The following is a 23,692-nucleotide window of genomic DNA, read 5'->3' on the forward strand; positions in this document are numbered from 1 at the left end:
CCTGTGCTGCGCTGTACTGTTTGTGGAATCAGTAGCATGCTCCTGTCTGGGGTGGAGGGCGGGGGCTGAGCCGGTGTGACCTTCCTTACTGCTCACTATCGCATTAAAATGCAAGCAGCAAGGAGCATTTTTTTAACTGTCTGGTGCCAATGGCTAAAATGCTCCCTCTCACAAAAAGCCACAAGCTGCTTTAAAAGAATTTCAAGAAGCTGGAACCAGAACCTCGGCCCAGGAAGGCTGGTGCTGTGCAGAGGAGGCAGATATGGCTCAGGATGTGCGACATTAAGAGTCTCGACTCCACACGGAATCATCTGGCCACGATGTAACTTCACTCCCGTCAGCCGTATCTTGCTGGTACCATGGTAACCATCCCTCAGCATGTAATGGGACCAGTGGACGAAAATGCACAAAGATACACACACCTGAGACCGAACCCTTAGGGTACCCAGCTGCAAAACGAGCTGATGTCCTTTCCTGACATCATATGAAGCCAGGGCGCTACACCAACAAACAGGTTTCAGATGGTGCACTCAAAAAACCTCGATGAATGCTTTGTTAATAACAACATCTCTCCTACACATAATTAAGGTATATTGATTATACACAGAGGTCACAGTTCTGCACAACTCATACACATAACAAATGTCAGACAATACAAGGATGAAGACAACAATAGATTTTTCTTTTAGTCATTATACAATAGTTTCTCTGTTTTATATAATTCTACTTAGAAGACAGCAGTTCAGCGAAATCAGAATTAAAGGCCACGTTTTTTTTTTTCCCGACAAAGCCATGAATAACAATACAAGGAGAGTATCTAAACCACAGTCAAAAATAGTATTTCATCTATCAAACAAAACGAGTAAAATACCATACATTATAGAATAGCCTTAAATATTTATTTGATACTTGTAACAGTGCTGTGGTGTTTTTTTGTAGGTTTCTTGGCACAGTTCAGAAAAGGCAGTTTATTAAAACAGCATTTCAAAGCTGTTCTTCATCTTAGTTAAAAACATACAGAAACATTTAGGCTTAAAGCTTGTAATTAACAGTCTTAGAGTCACTCAGCTTTTGTTTCCCTCCCTACCGCTGCAGCACCAACGCATCCGCAAGAGTCCTTACCGACGCCTTGCCACTGTTTCGCAGGATTTATTACCAATGTGCAGCCTCACTGTTTCACTTGACTTCCTTATCAATGCATCCTTACTGCTTCACAGGCGTCATTACTGATGCCTCTTCACTGTTTTGCACGATTTTTTAATCAACACATTCTAAGCCAGTGTTTCCCAACCCGGTCCTCAGACGCCCACAGACGGTCCACGTTTTTGCTCCCTCTCTGTCATTGAGCTGGGAGGGAGCAAAAACGTGGACCGTCTGTGGGCGTCTGAGGACCGGGTTGGGAAACACTATTTTAAGCTAACTTGAGTCAGTCGGTTTTGTTTTTTTCTCCATTTTTTTGTTCAAAAAGTCATCTATTACCAAATGTTTTAATCAGCAAAAGTCTGGTAAGGCTTCTTAAGGTTGAAGGAGGGCTTATTTAGAGGATGGAGCACGGATACTATTTACGTATGTGCACTATTGATGCATTCCGCCTACACTAAGAACTCTTCTGAGAAAGGGGGAGGGGGATGTTGCTAATTGGGGTACACATCTCAGCAGCCGCCAGCAGGACTGGTTATGCTAACAACCAGTTAGGCGTTTTCTGTCCCTTCAGCCTCAGCTGCAGATATGCAGGGTGCTGCCAGCCCCGGTCTTAAGAATTTAAACAGACAGTAAACATCCACATTTGCATTGTTTACCAGTGCTGTGTGATGGTGTCAGGCCATGTGCGGGTGCACCATCAAACAGATAAACCCCCCCCACCTACACCACCAACACCACCCTTCCCTGGCTACCACACCCGGCACTTTACCGGAGGGTTCATGGGGCTGCCTTGCTTGCAGTGAAATGCCTCTGAAAAAGCATCAAAGTTTTGCAGGGAACCCATGACTCTGAAGAGAGACAGAGTGAGAGAAAGCAGAACATTTGACAGTGGTGCTACATCGCAGTTGTACCTATTTAAACTTTTTTTTTTTTCCCATTCTGGTGTAGTACCTTACCTGTACTCTAGGGGGCTATGTGAATCCGTCTTGATAGATTGGCTGGCATATTCAGGGCGATAGGAGCCGCACCACACCTGAAAGACAAGTCAAATGAGCTTCACTGCACCGAAATCCATTTAGGGTTTACATTGGTCAAGGTGGCTTTTTAAGCCATGTTGCTGGGCAACTGCTAACCAGGTCAGACAAAGGGCAATCTGGATCTGGATGATTGTGAAATGTTGCACACCACACATTAAAGTTTTTCAAATGGAAATTCGTTGCCCAATGTTAGGCTGCTGTTGTGCTTGTCACTGGAAGGTCACCAGTTCAAATCCCATGATTTGCACTGTTGAGCAAGGACCTTAACATCAAATGCTCCAAGGACTGTCTCACCCTATTTTCTTTGTCTAAAAGCATCTGCTCAACAAATAAAACATAATCCTAATAGTGGCAGTCAACTGCACAGGTCCCCTCTGCCAGAATGTTGTTAATTCCAGTTTCCAGCTTATTACACAAGGAAAAATAAGTGTTTTAGCTACAGCAGAACTCATACAAATTCTGTAGTGTCTGGATTCCCTCATGAGATGTTCTTGGGAAAGCACCATGATTAGCCTACTGAACTGTAAAATATTTAGCCCCGCCTTTTCCCCCAGTTATTTACATTATTTTTGGCCATCTGTGTCTGTGCACAATGATTTATTGGACTAAATTTATCTTTCATGTTTATCTGTTATTTCCATCTCTTTCCTCTGGGTCAGTACTTACAAATTTTTTCATGATGTCCATATTTTTCTTTCTTTCACAGTTCACAGTTTTCACAAAATTGTCTTGTTCCTGATTAACACAGAATATGCTCTACTGTTATTGTTTTTCTGGTCAATTATTATGTGTGTGAGTTAATTTGAGTTTCAAACTTTTATGAACTCATTTCTGACATCATCAACTCATAGCATTGGAAAACAATAAAGCAAGTATGGGCTTATCCCAGCAAAAACAGGTTTGGGCAGATTATCGCAAAATGGATCACAAAACATGTCCAGAAGTATTTAAAAGAGTGCAATACTAAACCATTTAATCATTAAGCAGTTTGGTATGACAGTGAGATCATGGAGCCTTGCTGTATTTGGAAAAAACACTAGAATGAGAAGAAAACTGTCACGAGATGGATAGCTAATGGAGAAGTCGATCTTTCAAGTTTGGCTAAATTGGGAACAGACAAGGAATTATTGAAGTTGAAAAGTGGATGTTCTGACTTGACTGCTGATGCCACAGTTTGTTTGCATTACCAGAAGTACTTTTTGGTGACATACAGTATATCTGTCCTCAAAAACAACGTTCTGACTCCCTCAACATGCATTCCAACAGCAGGGTGAGTAACTGAGGACCATAAATACAGAGACACCAAGTCTATTGTTATTGGAGCAAAAACTGATGAAGATGCACAGATGACTGAATACGAAGAGCTACACACCAATATCTGCAGGCCGAGAAGAAACGCAAGCTATGACATCAGTAAATGATGTGGAAAAGAACAGAATGAACGTAAACCTTACAAGTGCAGGATTTTCTCCCCAGAAGCCCAGTGCTATCAGCCAAACCAGCTATGGGGAACCTGAACGTTTTTAATTCTAGCAAGCCATTACACATGAAATTGCTCAATGTCTTGCAATGGATGTGAGAAATGTGAAGACTTAGACAGGATCAATGACTTACTGAAAGAAGGATTTATGAAAAATCAGTATTTTTACATGTCAGAAGCAAGTCGAGATGCTAACTTCAGCACCATCAAGCTGGTCAATTGCCAAGACCGCACAAGAATTCAGTTAGTGAGCACTTGGTTAAACTTGCCAGAAAGTTGATGGAAGAAAAGCGTGTCTTGGGGGAATTACTGACGGTATTTTTGCATACAGTGCGAATATGTTGTTAACTTGAAACTTTTTATGCTGAGACTGACAAAGTGTTTCTTAGCTTCAATAAAAGTTCCATTTTTAATATTTAATATTTCATGTTTCTGTGGCTATCTCCACAGTTACAAATGTAAGAAATGCTCGTTTACAGAAAATTATTAAATGATGAAGGAATAATATAACATCTCTATATTTTTATATATCTGCAATGAATATTAACACTTTCCCATAAAAAAAGTTTCAAGGAAATTAGAAAGAAAATATAGTCAAATTGTGTTAAAAAGTGTTTTTTAAAGCTCTGAAGCTATATTTAGCAAGATCTGTGCCACTCAATTTTTTTATGCGGCACCAAAAAACTTCTAAATGTCATAGAACTGTATTAATACACAGAATCAAAATTTGGTTGCAGGAAAATGAAAACTACTGGAGATTTTTGAAAATGAAAGATTCTTCATTCAGGCAATGTGTATTTGTTTGATTACTGTAAAACATTAAGCATCAACTATTTACATTTATACATGTTTCAAATTGTCCTTATTCTTAGTTCAGTACAAAATTCAGTCCAATCCAGTGAAAACTAAGCAATTGATGAGACTTTGAACACACATACAAAGAACTGCGAAAAGCCTCAAATGCCAAACTTAAAAAATCCATAGCTAAAAAAGTATTTGGAGTAGAGCTGTAGAATTTTGCATGGTCCCATGATTTTAATGGAAGTTTTCACATGAATTGTTTCAAGAAAGTCCATAACATGAACTGGAGGTCTTGGTGACTTGGTATGGAATGACCTGCATCTATGTCACTTCCAGTACATATTAACGGTGTAGACAGTGGTTGCCAATCAGCCGATGGTGATCTACTAGTCGATCCTTCAGACATTCCTAGTCAATCAGGACAATCAGACCATCGCCTTCACGCTGCTGCATCAATTAGCACGCTTCATTCTGCACCATCAGCTCACTAGCCATCTGTATCGCATGCTGAGATTGCTTTGGTATTTTTCTCTTGGTCTGCATTCAACACCGAAATACAATGCAGACATCCCACCTCTGCCAGAAGTTCCCTGACATCCACAAATAATGTGCAATGTTGCATAAATCTGTGGTTTTGCTGTCCCCTCCCCCAACTCACACACATAATAACTGAGCCAAAAAACAATAACAGTAGATCATGTTTTGTGTGAGGTTGCATATAATGACCCGTACCTGTATTCCATGGAACCTCCTGGTTTCTCTCTGAATTTACCACAAACTACTAACCAAGAATGTAACCCAGACTGTGCTAATGCTCATCTCTATCTGTGCACCACACCTGGGCAAAGTTGAGGAAGAAGAGCTGCTTGTGGTCCAGCTCTAAGCCTGGAAGTAGTGGCTCCTCCCCCTCTCTCTCCGCCCACTTCATGTATGCCTGACAGATAGACGCACATGTTAAAAAAGCCATACTCATCCCCACACACACTCAATGTTAATACAATGTTAATATGTACATACAAAGACTAACATAATGGAACACTCATACATCACATACTTACAAATATGATCACATACTTCTGTAAAAAAAAATTAAGAGACTTCACATTTTTAAACAAATGTGCATTTTTAAATCCTGGTTTAATCCTGGTTCTGCTGTCAGAAGGCTACACTGAGCAGCAGGTTGCTTCCAGATTCAGAATTTCTAAGACAGCGGTACACATGAACAAGGTGAAGCAGGAGACACTAAAGGGCGGAAGTGACATTCTAATGCCGAAGATGACCGTTAACTTATCCGACAGTTTCTCATGAATCGTAGGATGACATCAAGTGACATTCAAAAAGGAATGGGAATCATTAAGTGCAGGTGTGAAGTGCACTGCTAGGACAGTTCGTATCAGGCTCCTAGAAGCAGGACCGACATCCCATAAAGCAAGGAAGAAGCCCTTCATTAATGAGAAACAGGGAAGAACCAGGCTGCAGTTATATTATTCAAAGACACACACCCATAAGTAGAGAAATAAGTGAAGCAAAAAATCACGTTGTGGTCTCTTATTTTTTTTCCATGGCTGTTTGTAAACAAGCACATATCTCAAATACACAAAACAAATGACTTCCGCATCCAGCATTCGGACTCTCTATCTGACTGTCTGCCAGTGCCTGTACCTTGTATGCTTGCCGGATGCCCCCATTGTCTGCTATGTTTTCCCCCAATGTGCTGATGCCACTGACCTGAAAGAGAGTCGAGTCACATGACCGTCAGCACATGCACCTCGGAATTTCACCACCTCAAACACTCTTCTTGTACCGACCTGCTCAGCCCATTGGGGTGCATTCTATGCCTTACCAGCTAACTATCTTGCATGTTACTTACTTCTATATGTTACATTTATATAAACAATTCTTCTCGCCTTTACACAAAAGTCTACATGCAGACTGAAAACTGTACTGCAGCTTTAACAGTGAAGACTCACATTCTGACCCCCTGCAAGCTTCCAGCAGAAGTTCCCATACTGCTGAACCATGCACTGTGATTGCTCCTTGAAATGCTCTGCTGAATAGTTACTCCACCAGTTGTTCATGTTGCCGTCTTTGTCGAAGTTCCGCCCTGCGTTGGTAATAGGAGACTATCAACCTTGCTGCCTGAAGGAAGCTGGACTTATATTGGGTTTATAATATTTTTCAGCAAAGTCGCGAATCCAGGCTGTGACCCCACCGTTATCATCAAAGCCGTGGGTGATCTCATGTCCAATAACCATTCCTATCCCACCAAAGTTGAGGGCCTGGAGCTGGTGTTTACTGAAAAACGGGGGCTGTAGGATCCCTGCAGGGAAAACTGTTGGACAGATAGACCAACTGAGAAGAAAGGTCTGGGGCAGAGGGATGAGATCTTCCTGACTATATGGACACTCAGAAGACTCCCTAAGGAGATTCCTCAGAATATTGACGGCATCTTTAAAATAGCATGAAGATCTTTAGCACTTCCTGGTGAGGGTCATCTTACCTATCTGGTTTCTGTTAGGAGAGTAGAAAGCATTGACAACTGCAGCTCCAATGATCCATCTGGAAATGTGGAGATTTATGGTGACAGGTTAAAGATTTTTTTCCAGATACACAGTATAAATCCTGCATAAATTCTCTGATTGTGGAAGTTTGCTGAAAATTATGGTAAAAGCGATTTTTATCCCCACAAGTCAGGATCCACTGGTTCTCTCAGCTTCCTCAGACTCTTCTGTGCCCCGGCGCGCAGGTTCTCCAGAATGTTCTCAAAGTAGTTTTCCTCACTGAAGTTCAGCTTCATCATTAAAAGGACAAGAGAAAGTATGTCAATTTCACACACACACACACACACACACACACGTTTGTAATTATATCTTTGTGGGGACTCTCCATTCATTTATATAGGAAAAACCCAAATCCCAACATGATGACCTTAACCCCTACCCAGCCCTAACCTTAACCATAAGTAACCAAACAAAATACAAGACTTTTGACTTTTTTAGTTTATTGATTGCAGTCAAAGATTTGTATAAAATTGAGTTTCCCCTTGTGGGGACTGGAAAAATTCCCCCACAACGTGAAAATAATACATTTTTATCACACTCTGGGGACATTTGGTCCTCGCAATGTATTATATACATAAACCACACACATACAGCTGGGTCAGACCCCACAAAACTGAAGCTATGGGCCATCAGTGCTACCTCCTGATGTATAATACCACCTAAAACCATGCATCCATCAGATAAAATATGCCTGTTTTTACGTAGGTCGAACCAGTCGTGGCTCCTCCAGCCCTTACATGAGCATACTCCTGGTCCAACTTCTGATTTCCTTCCTCCAGGATGTGGTCAGGGTATCCTATCTGTTCCTTGATAGAGAGAGCCTGTATCACAGTAGGACAAGCAATGTGTCATTCACAGTACATCAGCTACTACGTGCAAGGTCACCACTCACTAGTGATGCTGTACTCAGCACTGACCATCACAAAACACCAGAGACACCATTAATTATCTGTGACCCTCTGTCTAAGGGTAAATGAACATGGTGACATATTGCTCAGGGCCAGTAGTGCAGAGCAGAGTGCATCTAGTCCTGCTCTTGGCTGTCAGTGTGTTCCACCTCTTTCAGCTGTCTTCAAATGAAGAAGTTGGTGTAAGAAGCTAAGTAATTCAGCTGAAACTGCTGCAAGTACACAATTAATGACTTAATCCAGTGTTTCCCAAGCCTGTCCTCAGGGACCCACAGACAGTCCATGTTTTTGCTCCCTCACAGCTCTCTGCCAGACAGGCCACATTTTTGCTCCCTACCAGGAGCTGAGAGGGAGCAAAAATGTGGGCTGTCTGTGAGTCCTGGAGGACTGGTTGGGGAAACACTGACTTAATCAGCCAAGTAGGAAATAGAAGAAAGTTGGCCTCCATAAACGAGACAGTAGACCCCTCTTGTAAGTATCTTGCTGTGGAGGTACTCCTCACCTTCTCTCTGGCCTTCTCCTTTGATTGTGCATCCATCCAGGTCAGCTCTTCAAGTGTCTCCACATAGGCTTCCTGAACCTTGCTGATCAGGTCCTTTACCTATATCAGAGTGACCTGGGCTTTAAATAATCGACATGGCACTCACATACCACCAGAAGCATGTCAATACAATCACAGGCGCCCTCATCCGGTAGCTCAAAAGGACACGATGGAAGTTCTTTGTGCACGAGAGTCTCACCATGCGTTTGCTCTCCCCAGCGAAGGTCTCGCGGACATAGAGGGCCCCCACCGCATTCTCCATGCTGCTCTGCACGTAGCGCACACAGTCTCGCCAGCGTGCCTCCTCAACCGTCGTGCCATACAGTACCTGAATAACAAAGCATATTTCATGTCAAGCAACGTAAGAAATGTACCTTTGAGACGCGAACCCTTAAACCAAATACCTTGTAACTTTTTCTCCTACTGCCTCTGCCTTACCTTCCTGTAGTGCGCTCGCGCCTCCTTGAAACGCCGACTCAGGCTGCTAACCCGTTCGATAATGAGCTGCCAAGTGAGGTAGTTCTGGAGAGTTCTGTTAGAAGAAGCATAGAGCAACTTATTTCATAAATGAAACAGGCAACCTCTCATCACTGTACAATTACCTATCAAAGATGACAATTAATGTAAAAGCAGGTCAACAGAACATGTGCCATTTCTGTAGGGTGCAGTTTTATATTAGATTTCTGCATGCAGCCCAGCCTTCACCCATCTCCTCTCTTAGATGTTACCTTGTGTCATGCTTCACAAGGACATTGCTCAGCTTCTGCAGGTAGGGGAAGCCATACACCACCAGCTCCTCCTCCGGTTGCACGTCGATGCCCACACTGGAAAGCACACTCCGCACAAACCGAGTCCAGTTGAAGCCCTGCATTGCCACACACAATCAAGAGCCACACTGTTTTTAGGGCGCACCTCTCCAACCTGTGCTGCGGCATGAAGCACAGAGCATGCTGGGAGTTGACATACATTCAGGTTGAAGGTCTCCTGCACCTCACTAAGAGTCATCTTGTTGTAGAGCAACGTGACATCCTGTCGCTCTTCAGAGGGGGACGTGGCCTGCATGAACATAAGGGAGCAGCCCGCTGACATCACCCCATCTCCATATCAGTTTCAGCATGTTAAAATACAGTCTCTATGGTAGTACTGATGTAGGAACAACCTTCCAATACAAGTGATCACAGTGTTTGAGAAGCTGTCAGTGAATGCTCACATTAGCAATGTCTGTCTCCAGCTCCATCACCAGTGTCATCTCCTCCCAGACATGTTCATCATCCTGCGTCAGGTTCCTGTCCTCCCTGGCAATCTTCGCCATGGACACCATAAACTTAAAGTAGGCCTCTCGTACCTGTCACAGAAGCATGCAACCAAGCACTTACTGACCTCATTTCATTGCAGCAATCCCACTTCATAATGTTCAAGCTAGACTGAAGAAGAAGCCCTACCTTTTTGTAGTTTCCATCATTGAAGTAATAATCCCTTGACGGCATCCCTAGCCCAGGTTGATCGATCTGTGGGTACAATACGCTCATTGGAACGTTACTTACACAAAAATGTTCTGAGGGCAGAAGGAGAAATGATTGGTTCAGAGAGATAACCAATCAGTTGTCTTGGTCCCTCCTCCTCTAGTTACTTGGCCCGACCTCCTCTACAATCAGATTGGCTATCTCTCTGAACCAATCATTTTTCGCTCTGCCCTCAAAACATTTTGTGTTAGTAAAACTCCCTCAAGCAAGCAATACAAGCATATAGTACAAATGAGTTCCTCTCATGATGCCTCCCCAAAACGATTTTATTCTAGATTATTGCTGATGAATTTTAATTAATGAGATGGGATACAGGATTATTTCTCAAATCAATAAACAACCGGCTTGTGATGAAAGTGCTTCAAGAAGGACAAGACCCTGAAAGGTCGACAAAAGTACAGAGGCGTCATTACATAGATGATGTGTCGGCTGGAATCACGATCGTCCGTCCACACAAACAGGTCCACCAGAACCTTCTTGTGGAAGCGAGCATTGAGGATGGCTAAGGTGTCTTCCAGACTCCACGGCTCACCTAGAAGAAGACCCAGGTGCACTATGTGACAGGGCAGAAGCCCAGGGAGCTCTGTTATCTTTGTCAGAACTGTCACATCTGAGGGAAGACAACTACTCTCCCCCCCAACCCAGTGCTCTGCTGCTCTACTGATCCGCAAAGACCCAAACCTGGGAGCTCCACCGTGAGTGATTCTGCATGGAATTTTTGCAATCGATCCACAGGAATTTATAAGCACGTCCTGGGTTCCCACCTCCTGTGCTGTTCCAGTCCTCTGAGGCCACAGGCCAGTCCCCAATGGAGTCAATAAGCTTCAGCAGAGGCTGGGAATCACGCTGCTCAATTAGGCCTGCAGGTCATTGTTAGGGGGATAATGAGCCAATCAGAAAAAAGACAATGGTGTTGAGTCCATAACACAACACTCTGGAACATCACTGTCCAATCAGGAAGATCTTTTATGAATGAGTTTAACTCTGGTTTATGCTATTTGTGGTTGCATTGTGGATTAGACTCACTCTCGTTCATGCAGGAAATGTACAGGGTCTTCGCTTTTTTGAAGGCCTCTCGGTCCAGGTCACTCTGGGTTTCCAGAACCCCTGTCAGAAATTGGAAAGTAGTACAGACCCTTATGATTCATGTGACATACAGGATTGATAATCTTTAACACCAATATCCTACATAAATGGCAGGAGGGCCTTGTTGGTGCACCATCTTCTTCAAGGGTCAAATGAAATCAAAAGAGCAATTCCTAGTTACTAGATATGCTGCTAAACTACTAACCTGAAGTTCCTTCTGACAGTGTCATTTTTGTGGATAATTAATGAGAACAGTACTGCATAAGACTAAACAAATTAATTTATTAAACAATAACTTAGTGGGCATGTCACCAACCCGCCAAATAACATTTCATCTTACAAGGACAATTCAAGCATATATTGTTAACTTGCTCTCCATCTTCAAGGTAAATAGCTACAATACACACAATTTGTATAGTTTCTGTCATTTGTTCAGTTGGCCCAGTGTAGATCACGTTGACAATTGCGTGTTGTTGGATCTTTGGCTTGCGTAGATGATGCGTAGAGAGCCCTACCCTTCAGCACAATCTCCAACTCGTCCCTCAGGATGTCAAAGATGCTATGCCGGGAGCTGGTCTCTGGGATCACGTGTCTGTCCAACCAGCCCCCGCAGGCATACTGGTAGAAGTTTTGGCAAGGCTCCACCTTGGGATTCATGTTCTGAAGGAGTCGAGCAGCTGGGCAGCACGAAGGTGAGCAAGAGGGAATACAGGATCTTGGCATATTTGTTTTGACTATGCTGGCAGCAGTATGAAGAAAATTACAAAAATGCTTAAATTAGTCAGGACTCAATATATTGCCTGAACTTTCACTGGAAGTTGACAGGGGAACAACACTGGGCTCTGGACACTCACCTGAAGTGACACAGTCTGCGGTAGTACACACATTGTTAATGCTGGGACGATACAGCGCACCTAGAATGGCAAATCAGTAGAGAAAGAGCTCAGACCTAATCGTTCATTTAGGGCGCTTTTCCACCGCACAAAGTACGGTACTTTCGGTACGGTACTTTCGCTTTGCCATTGACTTCCGGTCGAGTACCAGTACCGAAAGTTCCAGTACCGAATGTGCCAAACCAGCTGGGGTACTTTTTTGGTACTTCGGTACTTTGGGGTGGGACTTGCAAAAGTATTTGCTATCGATTGGTTATGCAAATAGCCTGCCGCTGAAACACAAAATACAACCGCCATCTTTTGAAACACACAGCAAACAGCGAGAAACAAAATAAAAAGCAGTAGAAACAAAAATATAAAAAAGTAAAAATGGAAGGATGGACAAACGAGGAAACAGACTTCAATCGCCATATGGTCGGATGAACAGATCCAGCGGGATTTGGATGGCACGACTCGAAATAAAAAAGTTTTTGCCGTTCCGGGAAATTCAGTTTCCGTGTTTCCCCTGTCGCGCGCTGATTTGTACATGGTTTCGCTGTTGTTTTAATGTCTTTTACGAAGTTCTTGAGTTCTTAAACTAGGGTGACCAGATAATCCATGTCAGGGAGGACACTTTGAGCTACTTCGGGTTTTACAAACTACTTTCTAATTGAAAGGCTCCTGTGCTCGGCTAAATAGTTCAGCTCTTCTTGTGCTTTGACTGGTTTGTTTCCTTGACTGAAAGACTCATCCAGCTGTTTCACATTAGCATTAGTGACACATGCATGATTATGGGAGGCTGACCAATCAGCACACAGCAAGAGCTCATTGCTCAAGTGAAATTCGGGTCCTTTTAATTGAAATGGTAATTTACAATTCCTGTCCTAGCTCAGAGTGTCCTCCCTGACATGGATTATCTGGTCACCCTAGGTAAACAAGCCATACATTTTAAAACATCACATGCCTTTTCGATGGTTTTGTTTTTGCAGATAATAAATGAAATTATTTAATTCGCTGGATAGAGATATTTCTTGATGAAAACTGTAAAGTATTGCTTATAAGACTATATTATGCGTGACGATCTACTGTATTCACATGTAATAATGTACCTGAGTGATTTTCAGACATTTGACATACCTCTTTGCTTTAATATTAGGGGAAACATTATTTCCTGATAGACAGGAGAAACATATAGGGAAACTGAATTGCCCAGAACACCGTAATACCAAGCCGCTTAGAAGAAATGGGGCAAACGCGAAACACCGAACAATGCCGCTTGAAAATCAAAAAACATAATGAAATAATTTGTTTGCTTTCAAAAGACTGAATTAGCAGTAAGATAATTCTTATTGCTTTGATCGGCTTAGCCAAAGTAAGTGTACCTACGTAAACGTAAATGATGGCAGCATTCATGCAATTTGTATATTACTGAATCTTATACTGTGATAGAAGCTGACATAACATGACATAACAATAAACCGCATTTTCTAGCCTAAACTGTTAGTTTTAATTTTGGGCTGTTTTTTTTTTAATTATGATTTAAGCTTCGCTTAGTGACGATGTCAGTCAGGGGCGGTCACTGATGATGTCATTTGGCGCCGGTGTTCTGTCATAAAATACCATAGATATGATAAAATACTACCTATCGAGACGTGCTATCGAGCCTTTCTGCGCATGTGCAGTTCCACCGTCTTGGGATTAGGGTTAAGGTAAGGGGTTTTGGGGGGTTAGGGTAAGAGTTAGGGTTAGGGCTATCAATTAGCACTACGGTAGCATTTTTCGACAAGGCAGCATACACTCACCTAAAGGATTATTAGGAACACCTGTTCAATTTCTCATTAATGCAATTATCTAATCAACCAATCACATGGCAGTTGCTTCAATGCATTTAGGGGTGTGGTCCTGGTCAAGACAATCTCCTGAACTCCAAACTGAATGTCAGAATGGGAAAGAAAGGTGATTTAAGCAATTTTGAGCGTGGCATGGTTGTTGGTGCCAGACGGGCCGGTCTGAGTATTTCACAATCTGCTCAGTTACTGGGATTTTCACGCACAACCATTTCTAGGGTTTACAAAGAATGGTGTGCAAAGGGAAAAACATCCAGTATGCGGCAGTCCTGTGGGCAAAAATGCCTTGTTGATGCTAGACGTCAGAGGAGAATGGGCCGACTGATTCAAGCTGATAGAAGAGCAACTTTGACTGAAATAACCACTCGTTACAACCGAGGTATGCAGCAAAGCATTTGTGAAGCCACAACACGCACAACCTTGAGGCGGATGGGCTACAACAGCAGAAGACCCCACCGGGTACCACTCATCTCCACTACAAATAGGAAAAAGAGGCTACAATTTGCACGAGCTCACCAAAATTGGACAGTTGAAGACTGGAAAAATGTTGCCTGGTCTGATGAGTCTCGATTTCTGTTGAGACATTCAAATGGTAGAGTCAGAATTTGGCGTAAACAGAATGAGAACATGGATCCATCATGCCTTGTTACCACTGTGCAGGCTGGTGGTGGTGGTGTAATGGTGTGGGGGATGTTTTCTTGGCACACTTTAGGCCCCTTAGTGCCAATTGGGCATTGTTTAAATGCCACGGCCTACCTGAGCATTGTTTCTGACCATGTCCATCCCTTTATGACCACCATGTACCCATCCTCTGATGGCTACTTCCAGCAGGATAATGCACCATGTCACAAAGCTCGAATCATTTCAAATTGGTTTCTTGAACATGACAATGAGTTCACTGTACTACAATGGCCCCCACAGTCACCAGATCTCAACCCAATAGAGCATGTTTGGGATGTGGTGGAACGGGAGCTTCGTGCCCTGGATGTGCATCCCACAAATCTCCATCAACTGCAAGATGCTATCCTTCTTATCAATATGGGCCAACATTTCTAAAGAATGCTTTCAGCACCTTGTTGAATCAATGCCACGTAGAATTAAGGCAGTTCTGAAGGCGAAAGGGGGTCAAACACCGTATTAGTATGGTGTTCCTAATAATCCTTTAGGTGAGTGTATATCGACAGAACACTGGTACCATTTTTTACGTCAGTGGAAAACCGACACGAAAGAAGTACCATACTTTCGGCACTTTATGGAAGCGCCGAAAGTACGGTACCTGGTGCGGTGGAAAAAACGCCCTTGGTTATTGAATATGCTGTTTTATCCAAATTCAACTTATTTTTTTGTTTATAATATAGTACTATTAAATGATTTATTCCTTAGTAATACTGACTGATTTAGGATTTGGATTGTTTGTCTAATTTATAAATGAATAAATAGCATTATACTCTATTTTGTTTATGTTTGGGTTCTACATGGTTCAGCACTGGGATCACTTTTATTTAGTGTATATATAGTAGGTTTGGGGCCATTCTGGAATGCATTTATCAATTCCAATCCAAATCAGCAAATGGAACTGGAGTTGGAATTTAAATTTCCCTGACATTCAAATTCAATTCCAATTCTGTTCCCCATAGTTTTCTTCCAATCCCAACTCCAGTTTTATTTTCTGATTTGGACTGGAACTGATGAATGCATTCTGGAATGGCCCCAACCCTGATAGACAGTATAACCTTGGAACTTAAGTGCCTCTTAACTCAAGCAACTCGCACATCGAATGGGTCTGTTTAATTTTTTTCAACTTGCACCTCGGCCAAAATCTTGGAAACCGACTATTCCTACTAAAACTTGTATGTGTCGAGACGCGTTCAACCGAAAATTTGGAACACAGCAAAATAAAACAGTCCTGCTAGAATTTGTACCAATCAAGACGCGTCTATGATGGGCTGTCATATAGGCAAACTGACCTACTGGGAAGCTGATGCCTATGTATTGCTCTCAGTCTTGCGGTACTTCTCAACTGAGTTTGACATGCGAAAGCTGTGTTCCTGTGTTTGGTGTGATTATTTTTTTTTTGGTGCTTTATCTGCAGTACATTTAGTGATGCAGTAATCATGGCCCCTAAGAAAAATGAAATGAAAAATTAAAGTAAGTGAAACTATAGAACTAAAAAAGAAAATTATAGTGAGACTTGAGGGTGGTGCATGTGTGTCTGCTCTCGCTTCGGAGTGTGGGATTGTCATTTATTTTATGTTTATTGCTCTTGTATGTGTGCTTTTTCATGTATCTATTAGTTTTATATCGATTGTTAATGCTATTTTAAATAAGTATATTCTTATAGGGGAAATTCGACTTGGAACTCGACCAAATCACAACTCGACCAGTCTCCTGGAATGAATTAAGTTTGTATTCAAAGGTACCACTGTATAATTAATAAAGAGAAGAATCACATGCTGATTCAACAACCTTTTTTAAATTCCACTGCACACCAATCTCTTTCTATCAATAAGACACTATGCTTATATGTGTAAATGGACTGATCAAAAACAGATCTAAAAGCAATCAAAGATATATAACAGGTAAAAAAAATTCCAGATTCTGAGGTTTAAAATTTAACTTGGCTGAAAGCATTAGGGTTTTCTTAATTTGGCTCTCCTTATATATTTTGAATAATTCTTTCTGAGGTATGAATTTAAGGCAGTTTCTTTCTGCTCAAGATACAGAAAATATACTTGCCTTTGTGTACAGCAGAGCGGAATATTGCAATGTCCTATTTTATGATGGGTCAGAATAGTCCCTTTTCTGTACTACAGGGAATTTAAAATACTGCGGCAAAGACTGCAATTAGAAGTAGAATATAATTACATTACACCAGTTTTCATCAGCCTCTATTACTTTCCTTGAAATTTGGAAAGGAGTAGAGAATAAAGAAAAGGGCCGCCATAGAGTGCAAGAGGAAGCCAATCGACCATAAGCTGAAGAACCTCTGCAGAGAAGCCCTCATGCCAGATGTGCCCTGGCGCAGCATTTAAGAGCAGAATGATCACCCCACCAGTGCAGCTATCCTGGCATCTGTACCCCGCATTCCGCCTTGGCACCTCAAAGCTCAGTTTGAAGCTCATCAAAATCAGCAGAGAAGCTCCACTAACCCACTATGACCCCACTGTCTGATTAACACATATGTTTCCTAACCTATGAATTCGACTGGACACACCACGTGTTTCTTTTCACCTTTTTTAACATCTCCTTTGACTGTTTAGTAGCATACTAACTTAACTTTACACAATTTAATTGCTGTATTAGGTTTATAATATCATGACAGCACTTCTTGAAGCCAGTTCTGGATATGGGTACATGATTACTGCAGTATCTTTAAGCTGGCTATGCATCCATACTGTAATTAGTGGCAGCACCTGGCTCACATTGTCAGGCATTACTGATGAAGCAACAGATGGCGGTCGGTGAGGGTGACGTGTACGCGGTTGCGGGTCAGTCTGTATCCACATTGGCCACCGTTTTCCACTTATTCGAAAGTGATAGGTAAGTGAACCCAGTTTCCCTTCCATTCACGACTTACCGTCAATTAGCGAGTTCCTGGGAAGGCCTCCTCTGTTCGATCGCTCTGTGGTGAAATTTCAAACAGAAACTGAAGCAGTCGGTTCAATCGAATATGTATAGCACAAAATTAACGACACATCAGATGTCATTAGCATAAACAGAATTATTATATAATATCCTAATTATTAACACAGCTGCGTTTTCTTAACTTTTGATGTTAACGAGAAATATTATGTCTACCACGGATATGACTGTGGACCTAAAATTGATTAAATGTTCTGTAGCACCATCCAACCTAGCATCCGCTAACTCAAAGCGACCTTACTGAAAAAAACAACATTTCTTCTGGATAATCTACAACGCTTTGAGAACAGTTGCATTTACATAATACTCTGGGTTGCTGCAGGTTAAGTGAGCCTATATTTACAAGATTTTTTAGTTATTTCCTCGATATTCATTAAATAGAAGTTGATATATGATTCGGTGAATCTTGGCTCATACAAAACATTTTCATCACACACTGCAAACAAAATGATATAGAATAGTTACGTTTAAATCTATTTGTAGTCAACTTTATTGCCGCAACTTTAAATTGGTTAAAGCTTCACACGCATTTTACATCTAAATTTTACATCTAAATAACTTCTAAGTTGTACAGCATGGACGTTTAATTTCAATATATAAATTTGACGTGAATAGATTTGCAATACCTTTCCCTTGGAAACAATACTCTTTTATTGCGTGGTGGAAACGTTAAAATATGATATATACATTTGTTTGATGAATAAGCAAATAGGCGCAGTTGCGCTTCCCGTGAAAGTACGTTTTTGATTAATAGTGCGGCAGTTCTCTGTATATGTACATGTTTAATTACCGCATTCTAGCCTCTGCAAAGCGATTTCCGAGGAACGGGGGATTCTGCAAATGTGTTGCAGCGTGAGTTTCTGCATATAATGATACTAAAACTAGCATGTTTGTCATGTATACATATTTTACTGTGTAGAAACAGAATTAAACATGCTTACGGTTTTAACCGTCGTCTTTAGTACTTATATCACATTGACTACATTCTACTGGATTCGTCATGGGATGTAATTCTGAAAAACAACATAAAACCAATATAGCCTAAGTGGGGGTGTTTTGGCTCCGGTATTAGGTAGAATTGTTGATTTGGTCGTGGATTCCGAGAACAATACATTAATAGCACAACTACTGCAAATCCTACGAGAATTTTCCCCTGGTTCTGTGTGTCATTGACCGTTTGGTGCCTGATCGGTCTGCAGACGTACGCGTCGATAGGTGCAGCGCGGTCTTACCTCTGACCGCGGACGCGTAGAGCACCACCAGTCCAGCCAGCGCGCAGCTGACCAGCAGCAGCAGCACGGACAGTCCCACCTCGGCCGCGCTCCACCGCCGCTTGCCCGGTTTACTTGATTTCTCCACTATATCCATTTGGCTTTCCGATTTACCCATTCTTGGCACGCTGAAAAAGTACCGGTATTTAGGCAGTGGGGGAGATTAAAAGAGCCAGTGATGGAATACACTTATGCGCAAAGAGCCGTACGCGTGTGACGGAGCAGTCAGCGGAGTTCATTAGCAATAATCTGTACAATTACCTGAAATTTATTTTCGAGGCGTGCCGTTTAATAATGACCCTAAACATCCGATTATTATGGATATCTGTCCTGTTTGATCACCGTTTTGCCTGCCGGCTTAAGTAGGCTAACTGGTGAATCAGGTACCAACCCATTAACAAGACTGGTTTTGGCGTGGGAGGTATCGGAAGGGATGACAGAAGCCGGTGAACCTTCTCAGTTGTCTCTAATGGACATGTATGAACTGCTCTTCACACTGGCCTGTTACGGGAAATTACCAACTAGTTCACCTTTACAAAAATCGAACCATGGTAAAAGCTTTTGGACTGGATGCTTCTGTCTTGTAGTAGACTACTTGTTAAAGTTATATTTAAATAGATATAAATCCCACATGTGTAAAAGAAAACAATGATATTATTATTAATAGTTACAATTATATATTTTTTATTAATAATACTAATAATAGAAGTGATATTGTAATATTATGTAGGCCTATACTCGCCGAAGCAATGAAACCAGAGCAGAAAATAACTAGTCGCTTTAATAAGAAACGTGGGCAGCAGGTTATTTCTGCCGGATGCGTCTACGGTAATAAAAGTGACAGCAGTTTTAGCTTTTAAAGGGAAAAACATAATTGTACAGTTTCGGCCAACCAATAATGTTATTACACAAATATTAACAGCAGAGGGCTGGAGATATCAAGGACGGGAGATGAAGCGGCGGACACTTTCTACCTGTCGGTTTTGAAATGGTGTTTGAAATGGTTTCAACTTCAATAGAAGGCAGACACTCCAGTTACCTGCCATTTACGAAAAATAGGCCTACATTTATTTATTTACTGCGGTCGGCTTGCAATCTACGTAATTTTTGGATATCCTCTGCAAAACGAGAGGATGCTGCCGTATCCTACTAAATCACTGTACGATAATCGAATCGACAGGTTACCTGATTTTATACCTATGACTTTAATCCTAATTTAAGAATTCTGAATTTTGGATTCGTGTTTTTCCCAGTAATAATTATAAGTGTGTTTATAATAATAGTTTAAAATAATCGTTTCTATATCGTTATTAAGGCAGAGTAGGGACGCGTAATGAATATAATTATAGGATAGCAGGTGTCTGTCGACCGTGCCTCTACCGGCCTGTTGCGCTCCTGTCACCGCGGAGACGAACGGCACTGCGGATAATAAACAGCGGCTGCTCCTTCATTAGCCGCCCCTCATGAATACTCATGGGCACAAATCTGGCAGCGGAGTGATGGATGCGTTTGGGGGGGGGGGTTGCACTCTGGCTACCTGATTTTATACCTGTAACACCTGCTTCTTGCTTTGCTCCTTCCTGACACAAGCTGAAATCAAATATAGAATCCATGAAGCACACATACACTTTGATATACGCATTCATCCCCAGGGATAGTATGTACTAGGTGACTCTGTACTTATATGCAGAAGGTCTCTGCTTAGCTCTTCCCTCGGCTGAAAATCACAGTTGAGCCATATCTGTGGGCCGCACTGTTGAGCACAGCGTTACCCGTTTGCTCAGTGCCCCGCATGCCAGCGAAAACGTGGTGAAAGGCACAGAAAAGGCCATATTAGTGCAGTGCAAATTACAATATTTTTGTAAAACATTTCATAAGTTTCCCCTTTAAAAATGTTGAAAATTTCCTGTACCACAGATCGGGGGGGGTCACAATACATCTCGACTCCAGGGGAGAAGATGTATCTCTGAGGAGCATAAATCTCAACATTCTGGCGAATGAACCTGATCAGGATTCCAATTTCACATTGGCAACGTGCAAGGTGTTGATTAAGGTTCCTGCTTCCCTACCTGCCCGCTGAGAACAGAAGTCCCTTCTTCCGGGCCCAGTGTCCAGGGTGGTTCCGTGTCGTAAGTTGTTCCTTCCTTGGCCTCCCCCCTTTTTTTTCCAGATTTTCAGATCCTCAGCCCCCGAGCAAGTGGCCCCCACAGCGCCATCGCCCACCCAAAGACGCCGAGCTGGGGTGATGGGCCAGCGCACCTGTGCTGGTGTGATTCTGATAAAGTGAGCGAGAGAGGAGCAGGGATGGTGCGGGGGGGCGGAAGGGTCGGACAGAGAGGCTGTGCAGCTCGTGCCATGGTGAGGGAGGGAGAGGGAGAGAGGGATAGAGGCAGTGAGCGAGAGAGAGCAGCTATGATAATAAGTAATCAGGAGGGGCATGGTGGTACAGCGTGGAGGAACGAGGGAGTGATGGAGGGACAGGAGAAGGGAAAAAGAGGGGAAAAGAGAAAAGAGGGGATGCTGAGGCAAGAGAAACTGCTGCTTCTTCTCCCACTTCCTACCAGTCTCGCCCTGCGTCTCCCCCCCCCCCCCCCAAACACACACACACAAATACACAGTGCTTCTCCTTGAGGATTCTCAGCTGTTCCGTGAAAGAGAAGGAAAAAAAATGACATGCACGGGGGAGGGGCTGTTGTGAGTGCAGGCGGGATGGGAGATGGGAGGAAGAAGTCGGCATGATGAAAGGATGATGGAACAGAAAGAGGACAAGGCGCCTCGCAGGAGCCTGGTACCATCAAAACCCTGTGTTCCAAATGAGCCTCTGAGGGACGATAGTGGGTCAGGTCCGGGTTCAGCTTCAGGTCTATTCTTCAACTCTCGCCTCCCACCCACAGGGAAACGAATCGCAAAGCGATCCAATCCAATCCGGCCCAGGTGCCAGACCAAGATGGCACAGTTCCCAGCGCAAGCTGCTGCTGCGGTTTCCCAGCTGATTAAGGGCTTGATTAAACATTGTAATTAGCACCCGCTCTACCAAGCAAAGCCAGCCAGCGCCAGATATTCACTGATGGTTCTCCTGTCTGTCCTGAAGGGGACTGAGCCCTTCACGCACCCCCAGTAACTGAGAGCTGAGCTGGGCCCTTCAAAGCTGCAGAGAAAGATCCCTTAGATCAGTGTTTCTCAAACCAGTCGTCAGGGACACCAGTCGGTCTACATTTTTGCTCCCTCCCAATTCCATGAGAGTCAGGGGGGGTCCCTGAGGACTGCTTTGAGAAACACTGCCTTAGTTCCATCATAGAAGTTCTGAATTGCAGTATTGATTCCTGACTCAAAAGGAGGCTTGAAACCCACAGTGGACAAGATTTACAAGCCCCATCAATCACTGATTAGTTTAACTCAACGGAAGCCAACAAGTGGTTAAACTGGTTTGCGCCTGATAGCTGGATAACTCCACCCATCATGTTTCAAGCCCCCACTTTGAACAGTAATCAGGCTGTTTGTGTCGTCCATTTAAATGGCATGTCCACCTTAGAGTCCCTTCCCATTCTGGGGTTCTACATACCACATCGATATGGTGTTGCTGCGTGGGATGAACCAGGGATGTTTATCTCAGAGCCAAAATAATTTATTTGAACCATACTGTGCATCCTTCATCTATGCATCACCCATAACAATTTTTCAAGGTTGGGGTTGCAATGTGCTTGGAGTCTTTCTCAAGTAGCACGAGGAAAAATGTAGGTAGGGAATGCCAGTCCATTGCTGAGCAGAAGACAGGAAACATAGTCACAAATTATGGGCAATTTAGAAACACCGGTTTGCCTACCTGCATATTTTTGGGTTCTAGGAGGAAACTGCAGTACCTGGACCAATGCTGGGTAAGGGTGAGAGGCTACAGTGCTAGCTACAGTGCTAACATGCTGCTCTATAGCATAAACAATCATCCATCTTCCAATCAATTATCCAGTAGAGGGTGGTACTATTATAATTAAAAGCATGGAGTCAGCAGTTAATCCTCAGTGCTTCAGAATCTCATAATTATGCGGAAAACATTTTCAGCAACATGTCAGAATGAGAGTCGTACGCAGTCTATAATCTTACTGAATGTGGGTATTGTTCCAAAGACTTTATTCCACTATGTTGCCTCTCTTCTGTATCGGCGTGAGTACAGTCAGTCTTTAGCCTCTTTGTCTTATTCATTTGTTTGTTTTTTATCCTTGGAGAGTGAACAAATATGCACTGTAGATGCAAACAACAATGAACAAATCTTTTGCCGTGTAACTGAAAAGCTGGCAGTACCATACATTCGTCTGTGATGTCATTTCTGGTTCGAGACTGCAGACTATGTTTTGTGAGTAAATGTATGGTGGCCTAGTGGTTTCCGCCTGCTCCTTTTCAGTCTAGCCCGTTCACCACTGACTTAATCACTGACTTTATCTGTTAATCACACATACTACATATGCGCAAGACCTAAAGAATTCCAATGTATCTCAACTCGTACTTTCTCAAATGGCAAATAAAGCATAATTTCCTTTCATTCTCTGTTAGCATTCAAGTACATTTCTGTTTCTCTTAGGAGCCATGAGGAATTGCAATTATCAGATGTGCTTCTGATTAAAAAATATCAGAATTAATATGTTAATTAGGTAGAAGAGTTAATGAATGACACCAACCATCCATCCATCTGTCCCTACTGTCCATACCCAAAACTATGCCCTTGACTCTATGTAGGTGTCGTTTTAATGATTCATTTTACCTTTCAGTGCCTGTGTTACAGTGAAATATTTTTTGTATTGCACTGACTTTCATTTCCTTTTTAATTAAAATTTATGTGGCACTCCAGGTGAAAATAGGCTCACACAGCTCTCCTCTGTGAATGGTGGGCAGTTTGTGCTTTATTTAAAAAGTAAATAAAAACAGTTGTTGAATTTCAACATTTCAAAGATGTATACATTTTTCATTTGTCTCTTCTGTTAAGTCAGT

At 42.5% G+C, this 23,692-nt stretch overlaps 1 protein-coding gene across 5 annotated transcripts; it reads right to left on the reverse strand.

Annotated features, from left to right (window-relative positions):
* Window positions 1–1,382: 1,382 nt before the first annotated feature.
* Window positions 1,383–21,252, reverse strand: mmel1 (membrane metallo-endopeptidase-like 1). 5 transcript variants are annotated; one of them, XM_023837368.2, is made up of 24 exons: window positions 20,782–21,252; window positions 18,674–18,840; window positions 17,377–17,421; window positions 11,935–11,994; window positions 11,596–11,814; window positions 11,021–11,101; window positions 10,759–10,854; window positions 10,408–10,526; window positions 9,914–9,979; window positions 9,682–9,816; window positions 9,438–9,527; window positions 9,200–9,336; window positions 8,910–9,003; window positions 8,671–8,799; window positions 8,433–8,531; window positions 7,760–7,843; window positions 7,149–7,252; window positions 6,962–7,020; window positions 6,674–6,793; window positions 6,432–6,565; window positions 6,124–6,189; window positions 5,300–5,395; window positions 2,100–2,176; window positions 1,383–1,991 (listed from the first exon to the last, which is right to left on the reverse strand). In XM_023837368.2, the coding sequence occupies exons 2-24, from the start codon at window positions 18,828–18,830 to the stop codon at window positions 1,892–1,894; spliced, it is 2,367 nt and encodes a 788-aa protein (XP_023693136.1). In that variant the 5' UTR covers window positions 18,831–18,840; window positions 20,782–21,252; the 3' UTR covers window positions 1,383–1,891. The 5 variants fall into 5 exon arrangements, with proteins under 5 accessions (XP_023693136.1, XP_023693135.1, XP_072571273.1 ...); XM_023837367.2 differs by lacking the exon at window positions 20,782–21,252 and adding an exon at window positions 18,974–19,264 and having other exon boundaries at window positions 11,596–11,757; XM_072715172.1 differs by lacking the exons at window positions 17,377–17,421; window positions 18,674–18,840; window positions 20,782–21,252 and adding an exon at window positions 13,339–13,387 and having other exon boundaries at window positions 11,596–11,757.
* Window positions 21,253–23,692: the final 2,440 nt, after the last annotated feature.

This window comes from Paramormyrops kingsleyae, chromosome 8, assembly GCF_048594095.1.
Source record: "Paramormyrops kingsleyae isolate MSU_618 chromosome 8, PKINGS_0.4, whole genome shotgun sequence".
Classification (NCBI taxonomy): Eukaryota; Metazoa; Chordata; class Actinopteri; order Osteoglossiformes; family Mormyridae; genus Paramormyrops; species Paramormyrops kingsleyae.

Coding starts and splice junctions, on each gene's coding strand:
- mmel1 (XM_023837368.2), bottom strand. CDS start 18,830: ATGGGTAAATCGGAAAGCCAAATGGATATAGTGGAGAAATCAAGTAAA. Junction 9,528..9,681: donor TGGAGACAGACATTGCTAAT/GTGAGCATTCAC, acceptor ATGTTCATGCAG/GCCACGTCCCCCTCTGAAGA. Junction 1,992..2,099: donor CATAGCCCCCTAGAGTACAG/GTAAGGTACTAC, acceptor GTCTCTCTTCAG/AGTCATGGGTTCCCTGCAAA.